Genomic DNA, 21,342 nt, shown 5'->3' on the forward strand with positions numbered 1-21,342 from the left:
CTAATTTATTTATCAAATCAATGGAGGCATTTTTTTAATCAAATTAAAATTTGATGAAAATTTAGAAGTATATATTTTTAATAAATTTGATGAAAAGGAGAATTTAAAATTAAATGAGAATTTTTAAAAATATTTTAATGAAAAATTAGTGAAAAAATTAGAATTATTCATATCAAATTAATTATTTTTTATATTTAAATTTAAAATTAAATTAGATAAAACTTACTAAAGAATAAATAAAATAAAAAATAATGAAGGTGATCATCATCCTTTTAATGGCGGCGAACTCTGAAGCTCGCGAGACTGCAATGCCGAACTGTCCCGAAGGGATGATCGTCTGACTTCTCTCTCTCTCTCTCTCTCTCTCTCTCTCTCATCTGTTTCGAAATCTTACGATTTCTACTTCGTATATCTCAATTTGTTCCAATTCCAGGAAGATTTCACGGCAATCCACCTGAAATAGGCAAGACCAAGCACCATATCAAAGATTACTACTAGATAGGTAAATTGTTGAATGGTTGAATTAAACCATCTTTTTGTTTGTATCTATGTTGGTGCATGATTGTCTATTTTTGCTTGATGTTAAGTAGAACAGTATGAGTTTAATTTTTTCTTCTTCATGTTTTTATGGATTTTGTTTATATATTTTGAAGATAGCATTTTGGGTTAAATGGGTTCAAGTGGCTAGGGTTAAATTTGCAAGGTAGGTGTGACTGTCTTCAATTCTCAACCAAATAAGGTAGAATTGACACAATTTAGGGCCAAACCAAACCAAGTGTTGTGTTTATCCTAATAAAGTGGAGTCAGCTATATCAATCCTTTTTTTAGATGGTGATTTTATTTCTCATTTTTTGTCCAATTGTTAATGAATATTTCAACCACATGATGTAGTATATTTGGTAGAACTTGGGTCTCTAAAACCCGATGTCATAGTTGGTTTGATTTTGAAGATGTTTGAAGATATTATTTTCATTTTGTTGGTCTTTCTTTTCAACCCCAAATAATATATATACATATCCTATGTGGTTCGGTTTGTTCAGGATATGATGCTTTAAAGGCCTCTGAAAAAAACATTGTGGCAAAGACACCACATCAATATTTTTTCTAGAAAATTTTCTTGAAACGATGTGGTTTATCACAATAAATGGCAAATCAAATTTGCTACCCTTTTAAAAACATAGCAAAGTTATAATCTCAAGGGGTTGGCCTGGTGGCAAGGCTTTAGGTTTTGGGGGTGTGCTCCCTCCAAGGTTAAAGGATCGAAATTTCTTGGGTGCTAGCAATTCCTTGGGGCTATCGCACTGGGAAAAAATCCTTGAATTAACCATGGTGCACTTGCAGAAACACCTTCCTGAGGGCCTGTACACCTCTGGAGATTAGTCGGGCTTTAATCCGAACCCTTCAGTGCCAATCAAAAAAAAAAAAAAAAAAACACAGCAAAGTTATCGTATTGAATCTTACAAAATAAATGAGTTTTTTTTAATTAAAAGAAGGGTAAAGTGCACCAACCTCCCTTGAGGTTTAGGAAATATAAATTTATACAAGGGTAAAGTTTTTTTTCCAAACCTTAGGGGTGGTGAGTGTAATTTTCCCTTAAAATAGTGATATTGGTGGATGCATGAATCCATTTAGTATTTCACATCCGGATCCATTACATTTTTATGACAACTGGAAGTTAGTAATAAGTTTGCTATTTTTCATTGGATTGTCAAATCAAATCTCATATTTGCAAATAAAGTAGCACATGCCATATTTAGATTATTTTTACCAAAAAATGTGATTTTAATTCATATTTCCAATTTGATCATACTTTTCATTCAATTTCAAATAAGTTATATTTATTTACCAAACTCATGTTGTTTTGAAAGATTTTACAATAAATTATTTGAAATATTGTTTTGAAAATAAAACCTCAAAGCCGAAGTCGTATTATAAATATAAAAAAAAAAATTGCATTTAAAAGGGCTCCTGTAGGATTTTGTAGTTAGGGTGTATTCGTGGATCACATTTTAGGGCACATCTTCACATTCAACTTGTGACACAAAATTTTGGAAGCATGTTGATCAAGAATGGAAGTCTCAATATTAAAATTCAACTTCGGGCATATTAGATGTTGAAATCAACACTCATTCCCTTAGGTTGTGTTTAAATCATGGATTTGGAAAGGGAACGAAAAAAGATAGGTGAAATGTGGCTATATTTCATTCACATGTCAACCACCCTTTCTCCCTTTATTTATTTATTTATTTTATTTTTTTCAAATCCATACTCCAAACACAACCTTAAAAAATGTATCAATTGTTTTTTGGCTTTCCAATGAATACATGTAAGCTTTTGATAACTTGAAAATTTATTTATACATTACTTTAAAATCTATCACCACTGTCAACATACTCTTGAGACTACGATGCTGAACTTTCCCAATGAGATCATCGTCGAGGTACTCTTGAGGCTCCTTGCTAAATCTCTCTGCCGATTCAGGTGCATTTCAAAACCATCTCTCTCTCTTATCTCCGACCATCATTTCATCAAAACCCACCTCGACCTCAACACCAGCGAACCCGAACAAGTCATTCTTTTCGGATTTTTTCGATTTCTATATTGTGGATCTTAAATCATTCCAATTCCATGACGATTTGGTGGCAGTCCACCTGAAATTCCTGCCTGAGCAAAACCCTAATCGTTGCGTTAATATTTGGGGTTCGCATGATAACTTGTTGTTGATTCTTGATATTTGTTTCTCTTGCATTTTGGTGAACCTATCTACTAGACAATCTAGAAAATTTCCCAAATCATCTTTTTCTATGTCTAAATTTCATTTGAATAGTTATGGGCTTGGTTATGACTCATCCAATGATGACTACAAAGTTGTGAGAATTTCTTATCCTGACAAAGATGCTAATTGTGCCAATAACATAGTCAGTGTGTATACCCTAAGGACGAATTTGTGGAGAAGGATTGAGGATTCTCCTTATGACCATACACTTCGCGGACCTTCACGAGGGATTCTTGTTAGAGGGGCTCTTTTCTAGTTAGCTCGTAATGGTGTGGGTTCGAATAAATCTACTGTTATTGTTTCATTTGATTTAGCAGATGAAAATTTTTGGGATATGCCATCTCCAGATTCTATTGATAGCTTTATCCTAGTTGAAGAGCTCGGTGTTCTTGGAGGGTGCCTTTGTGTGCTTGTTCCTCGGTATGGTGTTTATAATGATGTTTGGGTGATGAAGGAGTATGGCGTCAGGGATTCTTGTATCAATTTTACAATCAATTATAATAATTTTCATTTCTGGAAACCATTATGTTTATCAACGACTGGTGAAGTTTTGTTGGAGGTTAGTCAAAAAACGTTGGTCCTCTTCAATCCCCAAAAGAAAAAATCTAAGGAACTTGTGCTTCAAGGCAGTCCATACCTTTTTGAAGCAGGAACTTACATTGAGAGCCTTGTTTTACCCAATTTCAGCAATGATCATGAGAGATCAAGGTTGGTACTAGATAGGTAAAATGGATTGAGTTAATTTATTTTTTTTCCCCATTCCATTTTAATTCTATATATCTATGTTATTGCATCAGTTTCTCTTTTTCCTTAATCTTATTAGAATGGTGTGAGTTTAATTTGTCATGTTGTTTGGAGAAAACAAATTTCCTTGATATTAGTATGGAGTTTGTCTTCGATGATCACAGACAAAGGTTTAAGGCCTTTCCAGTATTTTTTGGCAATGGTGATGTTTAGTTTGATTATATGGATGATTGAACTAAACCGTTTGTTGTCATTCCATTGCACTTCTGTCTGTCTATTTTGCTGCATAGTTGTTTCTTTTTCCTTGATGGTATATAGAACAATATGAGTTCAATTTACTATGTTTTATGGACTTTGCTTGTATGTTTTGAATATAGAATTTTGGCTTAAATGGGTTCAAGTGATTGGGTTAGATTTGCTAGGTAGGTGTAATTGTCTTCGATTCTCAAACAGAGAGAGACAACCATATATATGAAATAAGATAGAATTTACACATTTCATGGCAAAACCAAACTAAGTCTTGTGTACAAATTAAGTGGAGTCGGCTAAATGTTTTGTTCTTTGATTTTGACCAACTGTAAATGAATCTGTGATCCACATGATTTAGTTGGTTAGATTTTGAAGGTAATTGAGGTTATCTTATTCTCTTTGTTGGTTTTTCTTGACATCTCATAATTTTCTTTCCAACACCATTGTATATATTTATATATATAAAATATCATATATGGTTCAGTTGGTCGGGATATGATGCTTTAAAGGTTTTTGAAAACGATAACAATATGGAAAAGATACGTTACATCAATATTTTAGGAAAGTTTCCCAAAGGTATTTTTTATTTTTAAAAAGGCTTTTTTTTTTTTTTTTATTTATTACAGAGACACAAGGACTTGCATGATACTTTAACATGTTACTCTAAGGTGAACACATGGAGGGTCTCTCTTTCTTAGGTCCTTCAACTATATGAGCCTGTATTGGAGTGACTGATGGTCTTCAGTGAGTGTATTTGGCTTTCTCTCTTTCTTATTTTTCGTAGTATCTTAGCTCTTCTATTTTTGTCCCCCTGCTGCCTTGTTTGTGCTTTGTATTTTTTAGGCAAAGTTGTGAATATTTTTAGGCGTTATTGAATAAAAATCATTCCTTACATTTTGCCATTATTTTTTCCTAAGGTTGTTCAATTCACAACAACATTTAATAGTATCAACAATAAAGGGTTTCTCTAACCCCCACCATTTTTCACTAGCTATTTTAATACATATATCCAAGAAAATTCAATAATCTCATGTCTCAACACCATTTCCATAATCATTCGGCCAATTTCATGATTTAAGAATTAATTTGGCCAAACCAATTATTAAATCAAATTTGAAAACTAGGGTTTTTTCTGAAAAATTGGGGCTTTCCCTTCCTATACACATAAAGAGTCAATGTTCACCCTTCCTAACAATAATCAGGAAGGTTATGCATAAACTTTTCCAAAACATGGAGTACAACCCCTTTTTATTCATCAAACCAACTTTATATCACAAAATCATCTCGTACATTACTATAACTACGAAAATACCACATATATATATATATATATCAAATCATAAATATATCAATTTTAAAAGTACCCCTACCTCAAGAATGGAGATAAGAAGATGAATATCCAAAGAAAACATTAAATGTAAAGTGATTCAATTGGTGGATATATTGCTCTTCACTTCCTCGTTTCTTATCTTGCAAAATCTAGGATGAATCTTTGATAAAAGTAGAAGAAATCAAGGTTGGAAGGCTAGGTTTTTGGGTATGCAGAAGGAAGGAAAAGAGGGAGAGAGAGAGAGAGAGAGAGAAAGTGACAAGATTTGACCAAAAAGAGAGATTTTAAAGTGCTGATTTTGAACAAACCGCTCGAGCAGTCAAAACTTGGCTCTAGCGGTGAAAGAAAGCTCCCAGAATCTCTGTAACTCGCGCAGACCACTCAAGCGGTCAAAAGTTTGCTCAAACAAACTTGCTTCCAACACAGGTACTCAAATTTCAAACGGGCATAACTCCCTCGTCTGGGCTCTGTTTTGGGTCGTTCTTGTGTCTAAATCGAAGCCCCGGAAACAAGTTTTTCAATGGTGCTGGCCTCACTTCCAGATTGAAAGTGTGGAAAGAGAAAAAGGTAATAAAGTGAAAACTACTCATAGGACAATTATCCAAATCAATATTTTTGGTTCAATCCTACTTTACCATTATGATACCACCTCAATCAATATTATAAAATGAATCAAAGAGGCTCCAAGTACAATAACAAGAGTGTTAAGATAAATCCCACTAATCCAAGGAATACAAAGTGTTACAGAGGTGTTGGTGATTTATTATAATAGTTTGGTGATGAGATTGTTAAATGAGAACCTAACTTGTCTTCTTATATTTATTTTATCTCTTTTATCTCCATCTCATCATTATTAATATTTCATATATCTTTATTTGAAAATAAATTTGTCTACCCTATTTATTATCTTTCTTCCTTACTAAGCAAAACACACACACACACAAAAAGCATGGCCATCCACTCCATCCCCTTTTTTCATACCTATGTACTTTAATTGATTTACCATGTCCAGCCATCCCATCCATATTTTTTTTTCCTTTTTCTATCATTTCTTTATTTCTTTTGTTTTTCCTTTCACTCCAAGTTTACTTAGAGGTTACTTCTACTCCCATTATATAACTTGCAAATTGGAAACTTTCTTTTCATCTCAAGCCTTCATCTCTCTCTCTCTCTCTCTCTCTCTCTCTATTTGTGATATATACTTCAAGTTTAGATTGAGTGTGTTTAGAGTGAGTGTTAGTAATTTCATCAAATAGAAGAGTTGTAGATTTTGTCAAACCGTACATACCTTATGTCTTAGAATTTTGATTCGTCATTTTTGGAGATCTATGGTGAAATATCAAATGATTAATGTGTTGGTGATGGAGGAAATTATTTTAAGGTAATTTGAGTGGTATACAATATGCTTCCTCTAAATATCTTTGTAAAGAGTTTCATTTTCATGACTTTCAATTTGTACTCCAGTGAAAAAGTGATCCAAAAAGTCGCTTTCTCGGACTGATATACGCGTAAACCAATCGAGCGCAGGAATGGTCACTCGAGCAACCAGACACAACGAAGACACTACTCGAGTGCAGGAATGGTTGGTCGAGTACACAATGCACCTCTCTAGTAGTTCAGACCTGTAAAAGTTTGCTCGAGTGCAAGAAGTATCGCCCGAGCGCAAATATCAATCTCTCAATAGTTTTGCATATTGTAAAAGACCGCTTGATCGAACAAGCAAATTCTAGTCAAGGACTCGTTGGAAAAGTGAACTCCTAACCTATTCCAGAGGCAACCACAAGGCTTACACAACCTAACTAAACAAGGAATAAGATAAACAAGAACATGGATAGCTATTAAGGATAAGGAAACCCAGATCCAAAACAATAAGCGGGCCCGGATAAACGAGTCCCATCTAAACTAGAATCGTTATGGTTGTGAATCACATGCAAAAAAAAAAAAAAAAAATGAGCTAAAAGGGTGGGTTAGTAAAATAGCGTTTCATATATGCTGACTTAGCTTAATTCATTTCTTAGACACCTTTTTTTTCTATCTTTCACCCAATTTTGTAAATAATTCCCTTTAACCTAACATTACAACAAAAAATAAAGCCCTAATTGATCTTGGGATTGGCATAATTTTTCAGATGACAAAGTGGCATAATTTCATTATTTTCGGTATCATGAGACTACACTTACTTTTCTATACAACATTTTTCGTTGTTAAATGTGAGAAATTTTCGTTTTGCTAAATATAACTTTCTTTTCTCACATATATACTCTAGTGGGCTGAGCTATTTCAGAGTATTTCATTTGTTGAGAGTAAACTAGAAAGAATTGAGTCAAAGCATGCTTCAGATGGAAATTTTGGGGTTGTGTTTCATTTTGAAATTGAGGACGTATCTGTGTGAATTAAAAAAATCATGCATACCGAGTTTAGAAATAAATGTCGTATTCCTAATTATTCCTAGTGCTTTGGACTATAACTAATTATTTTTCTAATGTAGGGAATTTACAATCTTCTAGACTTCTAGCATTTAGATTGAAGATATTCTCTGAGCTCACATTTAAATATATAAAAATATATTTGAAAACAAAAATATTCAAAATAAAAAATAGGAGAAAATGTAAATAATAAAAAAAAAGAAAAAAAAAATTGAATTTTGTGGGTACATTCACTGCAAACCCTCATGAGACTACAACTCATCCAATAGGGGTAACCTAAGGGTTCAAAGGCTAGTTGCATATACTAAATGCAATTGTGTTCCCTACAAAAACAGCATAGATAGATTTTCTTTTCTTTTCTTTTCTTTTCTTTTCTTTTTAATTTGTTTTGCTCAATGACTAGCAAAATGTAAGTTCAGGGGTGTGATTGGAGCCTAAATGTTACATTTTTAGCCCCTAAAATACATCTTATTCGTCCATTTATTGTTACTATTTTATAATTTTACATATTTTTGTGTGTTTTTATATATTTTGAGTGTTTCTACAAAAATTAATGTAAATAATATATTTTAAATATTATTATATTAAAAAGGTTGACAGTATTTCACTGTGCACTTACTCCACCCACGTTGCCTCCAACTGTAATATATACATATATATATATATATATATATATATAAGTTTATATTTTATTTTTATATTATTTATTTTTTGTTTAGTTTTGTTGATTTGCAGGTCATGCTTTGCCTATAAAAGGCAAAGCAATTCAAGGGTGCCTCTTTTTTTTCTATGCTATCTTTTACCATATAATAATATGCTTTTATGATATGGAATGAAGTTTTTTCTGTTTGTCATGAAAAAAAAAAAAAAAAACATGAGTAGGGTGTAATTTACTTTAGAACTAGATCAAATCAGTTTGTGAAAACTTATTCGTAGGTTGTGTTTGAATAATAATAATCTTAAAGGGGACTGAGAAGTTAATTATCAATTTTCATAATTTTACCATTTGGAACAAATTAGAATAGAAAAGTGATTCCTTATTATTATTATTATTATTATTATTATTATTATTATTATTATTATTATTATTATTATTATTATTATTATTATTTTAGCAAGAATTACATTTTCTAACTAAATAGGATTTTGTCCATGCAAAAAAAAAAAAAAAAAAAAAAAAAAGGAGAAGAAGAAGAAGAAGAAGAAGAAGAAGAAGAAAAAAGAATTTGATTCTCTTAATTTTTCATGAGAATTTCACATTTGAGAGGAATGTTAGTCATTGAAGTGTAAAGATAGTTTTATATTATTTAATATATTTTTATTTTCTTATTCAGAATTTCTTATAAAACCAAACACTTAATAAGATATATATATATATATATATCTATATATTTACATAAGATAGTAGTTAAGTTATAAGTCCGACTCTTTTTATAGATTTGAACTTAAAATCTTTCTCACTTTGTATCTAATGCTCTTTCCACAATCACTTGGATAATTGTTCAGAATTTACGCTTGAACAAGATTGAGAAACGAATTTTATTACGAGTAAAACATAGCCATAGTAAAATAAAATAATGTTATAATTGAGGGGTGCAAATTTATTTATTTAAAAAAAAAGTTTAGAAGGGTTTTTTAAGTAATAATTTCGTAATTGTTGCTGGATGTGATTGGCCCTAATTTTAAATGCATATAAAACCATACAAAGCAATAAAAGTTTTAAAAAAAAAAAAGGACATGCAAAGCAAATCAATGGCGAACCTTCCGAACAAGATCATCGTCAACATACTCTGTCGATTCAAGTGCGTTTCGAAGCCATGGCTCTCTCTCATCTCCGGCCCTTTTTTCATCAAAACCCAACTCAATCGCAACACAAAGAACAATCACCATCACGATCGACTCATCCTTCTTTTGAGTTCTTCCAATTTCCACACCGTCAATTTCAAAACTTTCCAATTTCAAGACAATTTCGAGGCTTTCCACCTTAAATTCCCTTCCAAGCAAAACCCAAATCTTTGTAAGGAGATTTGGGGTTCCTGCAATGGGTTATTATTAATGCTCAATGACTATTTCTCTTTCTTTTTGGTTAACCCATCTACTAGACAATCTAAAAAATTGCCAATTTCACCTTTTTCAATCAACTCTGTTAATAAATGTTTGTGTTTAGATAGTTATTGGCTTGGTTATGACTCATCCAGTGATGACTACAAAGTTGTGAGTATTGCTCATTATGACTATGGTTGTGATTTTGATGATAATATAGTCAGTGTGTATAGACTAAGAACTAGTTCATGGAGAAGAATTGAGGACTCTCCCTATATTCAATGGGTTGGTATGTGTTTACTTTGTCGAAAATTATGATATCATTTATATATGGAATCCAACAACTGGAAAACGCAAAATTTTGCCATCTTTTGGGAAAGGATTTATTGTTTTCATTTCTTATGGGTTTCAATATGACTCCTCCAATGATGATTACAAGTTGGTTAGGATCAGTAATTTTAATGATTCACTTGAAGTTAAGATTTATTCCTTAAGGACTGATTCACAGAGAAAGATTCAGGATTTCCATAGCAATATAATTGGTTTTCATTCTATGGATTCAGGTAAGCTTGTGAATGGATCACTCAATTGGGTTGGAATCAACCCTAGTGATCACTCTTCGGTTATCACAGCTCTTGATTTAGCATAGGAGACATACAGAGAAATTCCATAACCTAATTACGGGAAGAGTTTCTAGGTTATTAGTTTGGGCTTTGAAAGGAAATCATTGTGTTATTTGTGAGGATACTTTTACTTTTTCTGATGTGTGGGTAATGAATGAACATGGCAAGAAAGAGTCATGGACTAAATTGGTCAGTATGACATGCGTGCCGCAACAAAGGCCTATTTTGTGGTATTTCAAGGATGGTGAAATTTTGGTGAATTTTGGTGGAACATTGGTCCTTTACGATCTCATAAAACATACAGTCAAGTATCGTTCCATTTACGGTGTTCTTGATTTTCACAAAGTGGAGATCTATCAAGAGAGCTTAGTATCACCTGATGATTTTATGAAGGTGCCAATTGACCTTAATAATTAAGGAATGAGAAGAAGAGGTAATACAAATTCTAGTTATATCTTTTGCTATTTCAAAGTATCTTTCTTTTATATAGAATATCTTTAATTATTTCCATGTTTATTGTGCCCTTCCTATTCATTGAAGTTGGAACTATAATTCGAAGAGCACTAACCTTCGTTCTTTATGCTTTCCAAAGTTTGTCTTTCTATAGAATACTTTGTCAAATTTCAAACAATAAAAGAGTGATCATAACATAGCTATAGAAAGTAATCAATAGTATTAAACTTGCCAAAAAAAATGTAATCAATAGTATTAAATTTCATTCATATATGTTTTGAATAATGTGTTATAACACGAAAGCCATAAAAAAAAAAAAGAAATATGAAAAAACTAGAAAGAACACTATCAATTTGCTGTAAAATTCCATATGCATTCTTTTCCCTTTATCTTCTAGGCATTTAAGTGAAACATAATAAAAACCAAATAAGTGGGAAGGGAAACTAGTAAACACGGATTGGAAGGCTCACATAACAAGAGATTAATTTATGGTTCCTTTAAGTGCACCTTTCATAACTTAGAATAAAGAACTAGGGCTTTGGTTTCTATGATTGCGTTTATCTAGAAAACTTTTTCTTTGAACTATAAAGTGCATGCTTTGAGTTAGGATAGTCAATCGAGTACAGCTATTGTAGAGTATTTGGCCTAGCATGTGCCTTTACTACTTCCTGTTTGTTCTTGGGTTTGGTTTGAAGTTTCATGATAATGGTAAGCAACTAGCTGAGTGACTAATATAGGATATTGAGAGAGAACTTGAGATTTGATAGAGTTGCGGAAGAAAGAAAGGGTTATGAGTTTGGTATCAGTAATTGTTCCATATCTTGTGAAATGTAAATGGATTTTTTCACAGTCTATCTTGCCTATGCTTGTATGCCCTTGTTTTTGAACGGTGTAAATTGCTTATTTGTGATTAGTTATTTCAAATTGTTTTCATTCCTTTTGCTTTATTTCTTTATGGATTTTGAAAGTTCTTTGTTGGGATGTCTGCCAATTACCAACTAGGTCATAGGCTTGGATGTCAGCCCAATCACGTGCTATATCATCTTCAATATGTTTCCTAGGTGGGAAACAACGTTGATAGACTAAATTTCACATTTTGTCAAGATGAAACAAGGAAAATTGAATGGTACTTGGCACAAGTATGAGAAGTATGAAGGGTAATGATGAATCTATTAGATTAGTGGCTATCTAGAATTGCTTTCATAGACTTATGCAATGTTTGTATAATGAAACATAACTTTCTCCCTTGATGTGCAACATTTCCCCAGCAGCTTAGGCTACATTCATCCAATAAAGAGACAAATGTTATGAGCCAGCTCAAGTTACCAATAAAAAAAAAGTGATTTTGTAATGAAATGTTCATGATGCCAAACTTGTGTGCTTTATCCTATAGGCTTGGCTTCGAATTATGTATTTTCAAAATTCTACAATACTAATGAAGTCCTAATTTCTCATTTTCCTTTTTCACCGAAAAAACCATCTTATGATGAAATCTCACCAAGTCCTCTAAATCCATTTTTCAAAGAATTAAATGATACTAGTGAACAATTTGAAATATGTTTTAAGTTGAAAGGATATATAGGAAAAGGATAGGAAGGAACAATGCAATTTCTTCTAGGAACTTAACTGGTGGCCTAGCATGTAGATCCCCAATGAATCTGTAGTTTAGAAAATCCGGAACAAATTCTATATGTCTGTAGTTTGGACTTTTAAGTTCACGAATATGTCTATGCTTTTCAAATAACATATTATATTTGTGGCAAGGCTTGGACTTTAGAACAAAGACATTGTCAGGATTAAGCCCACCTCAAGCTTCTTGTTACTTTTATGTAGAGTAATATTACTTTCAATTGCTTTGAAGTTGTGTATATATCTGCATAACCATCTCAACCGACAGTATGTACCCAGTAAGAATTTGAATTTGACTGCTTATATTCTTGTTCTTGTCTTGTGACCTAGAATTCATTCAAAATCAAATAATGGTTCCTCATAGCTGTTGTTGTTATAGCCACACATATAGAGGGCCAGCCAGCACAGGGATTCTGGTTTCTATTATTGTCTTGTGATTTTATAACTTGAGATGTAAGAAGTCACTTAGAAGATTATTGAGTTTGGGGCAGCATATTATGCGATAATTGGCATGCATCAGTTTTCAAATCTCATTTGATTGTGTAAATTTCTTATTACCAATTATGTGTCAAATCTGTCTTATCTAAGTGTTCGACATAATTTTGTGTATTGTGGTTGTGGTATTGTTGCTTTCTTGAATACTTTGCAGTTTGTACTTATACTTTGTAGTTTGTGTATTGTGGTTGTGTACCCAATATTTTCCCTCCCAAACACACATTAATGTGTACTAATTGAGTATTGTTTTTTTTTAACTAGTGTTTTTGATTTTATGGAAGTTGAATTTTTGAAGACTTTGCCTCAGCAGCAAAAAAAAAATAATAATAAAAAAATTCCCCATCTTTAAGAGTCCTTGAAGATGTCTTCTCTCTTTAATTCATCTATGGTTTGTTGCCCATTATAGACACCCCATTTTTAACCGCCCTTAGGACTTGGGTGCCACTGATTGATCACTCGATGATGAAAATTGTGCTGTGCAAATGTTCGATTTCTTTAGCAAGAAGAGCTCTAAATCCTAACCTTACACCCTATTTTGGACCAAAACTATTTTGTCCAAAACTTTTTTAGACCTTAAAACCCTCTTTTTCAACATATTTTTCGCAAAATATTTCTACGATGTTTCGAGACTCGCATTTTGTTAAAATTGCACTTTTTGGTAAACCGAGCAAGGACAAAGTGGAAATAAATGGAAGAGAGGTGAACTCTTTAAAAAAAATCCTTTGAAAAATCTTATTTAGAGATTTGGAGTTGAAGAAAATTGGAGGAGAGGGAAGAAAATTAGTTGGGAGAGAAGTTGGGCATGAACTGTTAAGAGAGAAACTGGGCTGCCCCACTAAATCATGCCTATCCTTCTCTACACTTAGACTTAAGTTGTGAGGACACCACCATTGGAAAGTGGACTTCCAGGGCTTCATTTTACACTCAAGAATCTCTTAAAGCCGAGTCTGGATGAGGGAGATATGGCTGGTTGAAGTTAGGCATCAATCTGGTTAAGCCAAAACTGAGCAACTTTCACTAAAATAGGCATATCTCTTAGCACACTTAGAATTTTGATGTAAGGCCACTCCATTAGAAAGTAGACTTCTGGGGCTTCAATTTAGGCCCAAGAATGACATGCAAAGGAGTCCGGATGAAGGAGTTATACCCCTTTAAAGTTGGGCTTGGAAGCAGATTTTTTTGCCCTTGTGTTTCCCACCTTTACACTATCTATTTTTGAGCTTTTAAGTACTGAATTTTGGAGTATTTTCAGTGTCTAAAATCATGTTTTGAAGTCCAAATTTGGAGGGGTTAGCCTCCCCTTTTTGTGTCTTGCTTGCATGCTTTGTTAGCTTTATATGTTACCATATTTTTCTAGCTTAACTTAGCTCAAGTCTAGCATGTTTTAGCCTCTGAAATAGCTTGCTTTAGCTCTATTTTGGGCTGGGTAGTTCATTTGATTCTTGTTTTGCATAGTTGTAGTGTAATAGTCCTCACAACCTTGGTGTTTTAGGCCTTTAGACACCACTTGTTTGAGTTGATTGGATGTTTTAGTGCTTTTTCTCACCTAATTTCAGCACTTACAATCTCTGGAATCTCCCTCATTTCTTCACTTTTTCATTTTCTTTGAGGGTTGTTTCAACCTTAGGGTTGTTTAAGCTTGAGATTGAGACTCATGCTTAATGGTTTAATCCTCCTTTGAGGGTTCGTTACCAATGGCATGAAGCTTCTCTCATGCCTTAAACTATCCCTTGGTTGACACTTCTTTCATCTTAGAAGACACTCACCAATGGACAAATTGATTAATGAATGATTTGGTAACTAAAATGTGTAAACAAAATTGGCAAGTAAAAGTGACAAGATAAGCATTCCTTTATGTTGCATTACATATGTTCAAATCGGACGTTAATTTGAGCACAAGGAAAATGGGACGCTTCATACTCAAAAGTGATAAAATGTGTCATTTTCTTAGGTCTCAATTGCCCTTGATCATGCATGATATGGTGATGGTCATTTTGGTCTCATTTTGCACTTATTAAACTTGCACAATTGGTTTCACAAGCCATCATGCAATGAAATTGCTTGATTGATGGTTTATGAATCAAATTTTATCTCTCCTTTGATTTCTCCATGAAAATGAGTGGCAAAGTGTGCAAACAACCCTTGAGAGTACACTATTTTGCTCTCTGTTGCAGCAAGAAAGTCCAGGAGAGCAGTGGCCGATAGCTACCACCAATGGTAGCCGACCGGCCCCCTGTCGGCCATCAATGAAATTTGCACAGTGTATTGGTAAGGTGGAACAGAGGTGTTCTGGAAGTGGACAGCTTTGTTGGTGTTCATATGTGCAAACAGAGGCTTTCAGCAGCAAGGCAATGGCTTTTCGGGTAAAAAATCGAGCATGCATGAATCCCTTGCTTCCCATAATTAGCTAATTAGTTTAATTAGAAATAGATCAAATATGTGTTGTAATTAATTAGTTGTAGCTAATTAAGAGTGGTAAATAATTAGTTAGTTTAACTAGTTGTTCAATTTCGTTTTGTAAGTAGTTAACTAGAATAGTTAATTAATTTGGTTTGTAATAATTAGTTAGCTTAATTAGCGTAGCTAGTTGGTTAGCTTATTCATTTGGACCCTCCTTCACAAGGGCATAATGTTGAAATAAGTGTACGTGCGTGTGTGTATGTTTTCCAACTCCACGTCTTTCTCCCTTTTATTTAATCACTTTTGATGGTTAGATTAGGGACATGTTTTCATTAGCATATCGCATGCTTGCATCCATTCATCTTGTCTTGCATGCACCGAGGCTCGGCGCATCATTAAAACTGCATTGTCATTTCAATACTTCTTTGAATACGTGTTTAATCGCATGTTGTTCAAATTGTTTCATATGCCATATTAGTAACCGAGCCTATTAATTTCATTATTGCATGTGTTGCATTACGCATCTTGTATAGTTAGGAATCATGCATATTTTTCTAACTCATATCTTCTTAGCTTGGAGTACTAGGCGAGTTTTTATGCTTTAGCATACTCGCATGAATGTGAATGTTGCCATGATTAGCATGCTTGCCCTGAGGCTATGTGCTTACTTGTTTAACTGCATGAATGCCTGTGGATGAAAGCTTGTTGTTTGAATTGGAATGATTTAACAAATGTGCATTTTAAGCTCACTTTGTTGAGTGGCAAATCATGTTTTAAGCCCGCTATGTCTAGTGGCAAATCCACAATCTTTAAGCCCACTTGAGGTGGCAAATTCAAACCGTTTTCGCAAACAAACATGAGTTGAATTGTTCTAAATTGAGCAAGCTAGTCTATACTTGCTTGTGTGCATCACATAGTAAAGCTCGTTTAATAACTGTAATAAGAACACATAATGTTTATAAAAAAAATCATATCTTGATTAGTAGAGGCTGATCTTTGATCGGGCGAGCGGAGGTGCCAAATCCATGACCTTCCCCTTTCGTACCTAAGTTCCCGAGCCGAGGCAACTTTGGTGATGACGGACACGCGGCCTTTGGCACGAGTTATGGGTTTCCTAAAGTTTTCCAAAATAAAATATTTAGGTGGCGACTCTGTATCTGGCAAAACAGTCCATTTTTGGCACTTTTGATTCAAAAATCAATTTTCCAAAACGATTTATCGGATTTGGCCTCTTTGGTGTTTATCAATTTCACATTGCACTTGTGAGGTTAGATTCAGAACCACGGGAGTCCGAACTGTAGGGATTTTCTTTTCGAGCTTCCGAAAGGGGGCGTGAAAGAGCTGAGCTACACCCATATGCTGTTTTCTGCCAATATGGAGCAGGTCAATAGTTTTTTTATTATGTACAAATTTTGGGTTAGTTACACTTTACCCCTCTCAACTTTATAACTGTACATTTGGACCCCTTAATTATCAAAATTTCTTTACTGTCGCCTCTTAGGCTAAATGTACGGTTTTAAAGTTAAGGGAGGTAAGATGATATTCAGTGATAGTTAAGGAGGTGAAGTGCAACTAACCCACAAATTTTTAAGCAAAGCAAAGTGGCAGAGGTAGGTAGTTAAGTGAGAATTGTTTATTGCATTTATTCGAGTGAGCCAGGTTGGAAAGGGTGATGCACTTTTTTGGCCTCTTTTTTGCTTTTCATTTGCTATCAACAGAAGAGGAGCATATTATTGTTACTTCTTTTTTTTTTTTTTTAAATTCATTTTTGGATGAGTAGCATTTGGTGGGACTTAAGGCTTGGTTTGGTTTGGTTAGCATTTGGTTGTTATATATTGTTAGTGCTCTTGGTAGCTTTTCCTTTCAACTAGCGATGATGTTTGGGCATTTCAATTGACATTTATATTCAAATTTTTTAGCTTTTCTTTTCCTTGTCCCATTCTTTTTGGTCTAGTGGAATTGACTAAGTGTTGATACTGATTGTTCTTTTTCACGATGTTTCTTCTTGAGAATTTCTTCAGTTGGTTTTGCAGGTCACATATAATCTAGACCCCTAATGAGAATATATGCAGAGTATCGTATATGTTGTTCACTCTCATTTTTCTTCCAAGCATATTAATGTGTCACATTTTAATTTGTTTTATTGATTGGATGTGTGAAAATATTTAATTTCAAAAACTATTATTAGATGTACTGATGGATGTCTTTGTGTTCCAATTGTGTTATCTTTCTAGGGCACATTCTGCAGCATGAGGCAGTGGTGCTTGGAACAGAACAACTTCAGTTTTAGGAATCAACTGTTTAGTTGTTCAATGATGGCTTGTGGAGAAGAGAGAGAGAGAACGAAAGACATTAAAATAAACAAAAAGTTTGTGGTTTGCAAATGAATTTGGCATAAACCTAATTTATTATCTTTGTTTGGAGTTTTGAACCTAATGTTGCTTTTCTTTGTGTGGATCTGTTAAATGTTTTGGATCTTTGATCACCCAAATTTAGAAATTATTTGTGTGGATGAAAACTTTATGCTATTTTCCTTTGACTTTGGTTCTCATTCATATATTTTTTGTTATATTTCATGTTGAATGCTATAAATTAAAGCAGAGATCAGTTATAGGAACTGGACTCACAATGATCTGGCTGCCTGCTTTTAGACTGTTTCAGACTTTCAATTCCTAATGCTTTGTTTGTTTCAGCGAAAACATTTCCTATTGAAAAAAAAAATATATATTTTTTCAGAAACATTTTCCTATGTTTGGTTGTGGCTTTGAAATTAATGTGCTACCGGTTGTGGTAGTGTTGGTGTTGGTGGTCGTGGTGGCAGCAGCGGTGATGGGCAATGGTGTTTATGGTGATAGTGGTGATGGTGTGGCAACAATAGTGGTGGTAGTGGTGATGATGGTAGGATGGTGGTAGTATAGTGCCTTTAGTAAGACTTCAATCTGAGAAATGTTTTGCATCTTTCAAAAGTAGAAAACAGGTTATGTCTAAATGAGTTTGTTTTCCAATATACCAGGCAATGCAGAAAATATTTTTTGCCGAAACAAATAGAGAGAATTTTTGAGTTAGATTTCCTGCACTTTTTCTTTGTTCATTTTTGTATAATCCATGCCTGCATGATGTTTTGCCCTACCATTTTTTATTTTAATACATCAAACAGTAATTGCATTCCACGTTTATTCATGTTTCCCCATGAGATATATCTCTTGAAGTTGAGGATTCAAATGATAGTAGAGTTTTGTACACTCAGTCATAGAACTTGAATAAATTGATTGTCAGTGTATTTTGTTGGTTGAACTTTGGGATTGATTGATCAAATGGTGTAACTGTTTTCTTATGGTGAATTTGTGCTTATGATGATGGATCATTGTGAATAAGAACTAGTAGAAATCGCATTACTTTTTTTTTTCATCTAACCATTCTTATTCAGTTTGCAACTTCCTATCTTTGGTCAACAATTGCTTTCCTTTCATGGCCTACAGTCTGTTTGGATGGGTGATTTGGTAAGAAATTATTAGAAACGAAAAGAAAGAGATTTCTTTCTTATGTTTATTTTATAAATTTGATAAGAAAGTATGAGAAAGAGGACTCTTAGTTTGTATATTTGATTTCTTGCTAAAAGTGATGGATTTTGGTTTTCTTTTTTTTTTTAAAAAAAACTAATTGGTTATATTCTTCTGTCACTTGTATTTTTCTATCCATCAAAATATGATAGTGAGAAAATATAATTTTTTAGGATAAATTACAATTACACCCCCTGAGGTTTGTTTACATTACAGATTGTCTCATGTGGTTTGGAAAATTACAAATACCTCCGTGTTAGAATTTTTTATTTAACAGAATTAACTAAAAAAATGAAATTTATAATTGCTCTCATATACAATAATAGAATTACCTAAATTATCAATTGAAACATATTTCTAACATCATTAAAAACTATTAATTGAATTAATGATTTATTAATAAAAGGGGCGATGTGTTATGAAATTAAAAACTTTAGGGGTGGAATGTAATTTTCAGAATCACAGGGGGGATTCGTATTTTAATCAAACCTCGGGCGGGTGTATTTGTAATTTACCCAATTTTTTATTTTCTTTTCTCATTAAGATGAGAAATCATAATCAATTCTTTTTTTTCTTCACCGGTTATACCAATTGGGTTAATTGTTTCAACATTTATATATATTTTTGTCATTTTCTTTTGCAGTCGGAACACTTGTTACCAAAATTATTGAAAAAATATGAGGAACTAAAAAGTATTTGAATAAAAGTTGAATTTGTTAAAATGTATTAGAAAAATTATGCTGGTCTCCAATTTAAGAATTATGAAAAATTGTGAAGAATTTTATTTCGAAAAGTAAGGTGTAATCTAGATTCAATTATTGAACAATCTACACTTGAAACAATCACAACTAAATATTGTATGTTTTGAGTGTTTCAATTAGGCAATGGTATTGGGTTATTGTTAGTGAGAGAAATTCTTAAGTTAAATTGTTCATTTTATAAAATTTTGTTGTGTTTTGAAAAGATGGTAAAAAGTTGACTTCTTAATTTTTATATATTTTTTTTTGTATTTTTTTTGTTTTGTGTGAAAAAATAAAGAAGTAATGTGACTCAAAAAAAAAAAAAGCTTAAAAAAAAAAAAAAAACTAAAAAGCCAATCTTTCCAAATTGCCCCTTTATTCGTGAAAAAATAATAGATCAATTAATACTCCTCATCAATTGCTAATGAGTGCATCTAAAATTTTTTATTTTTTTATTAAGTTTAAATTTAATAAAAAAAAGTACTAAAAACCTATCTCTAATTTATTTATCAAATTAATGGAGACATTTTTTTTTAACAAATTGAAATTTGATTAAAATTTAGAAATATATTTTATAATAAATTCGATGAAAAGGAAAATTTAAAATGGAAATTGACCTATAAATCCCATTTAGGTGACTTGTGAACCTTCTAGTCCCAAATATATAATAATACTCTTATAAGTCCCAATCTGTGGTGAATTATGGTTCTGCCCATAAGGTATGTTGTTTAATGATGAATTAGTAAGATTGTGTATGTTGTGGCATGCCACATTGGGCAAAAATGCACTATAGTCTTTTATGGGCTGATACGTTATTTGGGTCTGCACACGTCACTCAACTCACAAACTGTGGCTATGCCATATCCACGTAAATAACGTTCCAATCCAAATCCACTTCGGGTCAAGCCCATAGTGGGACTTAAAAAATCCAGCCTGGCTAACCACACCATCGTAGTTCATGAGTGACGGCCACAAGGAGTTGAGGGGACATTGTACCCCTGTCGATGATCCAACGGTGTGCACATTCCGGGCTAGGGTGTAGCTTCAAACCACACATCCCCCTATCAGAGTTCATGTTGGTAAACATTCAGTCCGACTAGCGACAGACAAACTTGAACATCTAATTTCATTGTGATTTGAAACGTGCAAGTTTTAGGGTTTCTGTGGAACTACGTCGCCTCCGATTTGAATAGAAATTGCCGGTGTGATGAGTTGTGTGGTGACCACATAAGGAAACCAGATCTTCAAATTTGTTAGTAATCTGTTTCCAAATTTTGAGGGTTTTAAGTTTGGTGGATTGCGGCGTTAGCGGAGGCATATCGCAGTTTGAGAAAAAGGAAATCCCGTAAAATCCCACCAAATCAGTGTCTGTTGGGTGGTGGTCCTGTTTTCTGAAGCGTGTGTGACACATTTGGGATGGCACGACATTTACTTTCCTACCCCAATGAAACAGTTCTGCTAGTGTTGCTGTGTGAAAGTACAAACCACCACTTCCAGGAGGACGATGGGGTGCGAGCGTAAGTATCCATGTCTTTATTATTATATGTTTTGCAGCGTATTATTTGAATATGGTTTGGTGTGTGTGTTGGTAATGTACCAGTGTTTTCAGTTTGCTTAGATTATGACTGATGGGGCTGTGGATGTGGGGTTTGGTGTAGTTGGTGTTGATGTTGGTTTGGTTGTAATCTGTTGGTAGGTGAGTGTTGTGTAGGATGTATACAGTTACCGGGTGTGGGATGTAGGATAGGAGTGTGCGTCATTTGGGATTAGCGCGTGTTTCGTAATTTGTATGTTAGTAGTACGTATCATCGAATGTAGTGTGTTGATGGGTGATGTTGTCAGGGGTATTGTTTGGTGTAGGTTGTGTGATAGAT

The 21,342-nt window shown here is 33.4% G+C and overlaps 1 protein-coding gene and 1 non-coding gene across 2 annotated transcripts; both read left to right on the forward strand.

Moving 5' to 3' along the window:
* The first annotated feature begins 259 nt into the window (after positions 1 to 259).
* Positions 260 to 17,696, forward strand: LOC114320811 (uncharacterized). The gene is made up of 2 exons (XR_014336519.1): positions 260 to 502; positions 17,403 to 17,696. It is a non-coding gene; the product is annotated as an uncharacterized LOC114320811 (transcript).
* On the forward strand, positions 9,278 to 10,608 carry LOC114296379 (F-box/kelch-repeat protein At3g06240-like). The gene is made up of 3 exons (XM_082869594.1): positions 9,278 to 9,857; positions 9,949 to 10,131; positions 10,229 to 10,608. Exons 1-3 carry the CDS (start codon positions 9,278 to 9,280, stop codon positions 10,606 to 10,608), a joined length of 1,143 nt encoding a protein of 380 aa, XP_082725720.1.
* Positions 17,697 to 21,342: the final 3,646 nt, after the last annotated feature.

Source organism: Camellia sinensis, chromosome 1 (assembly GCF_055761805.1).
Source record: "Camellia sinensis isolate YWXY chromosome 1, ASM5576180v1, whole genome shotgun sequence".
In the NCBI taxonomy this organism is placed as follows: domain Eukaryota; kingdom Viridiplantae; phylum Streptophyta; class Magnoliopsida; order Ericales; family Theaceae; genus Camellia; species Camellia sinensis.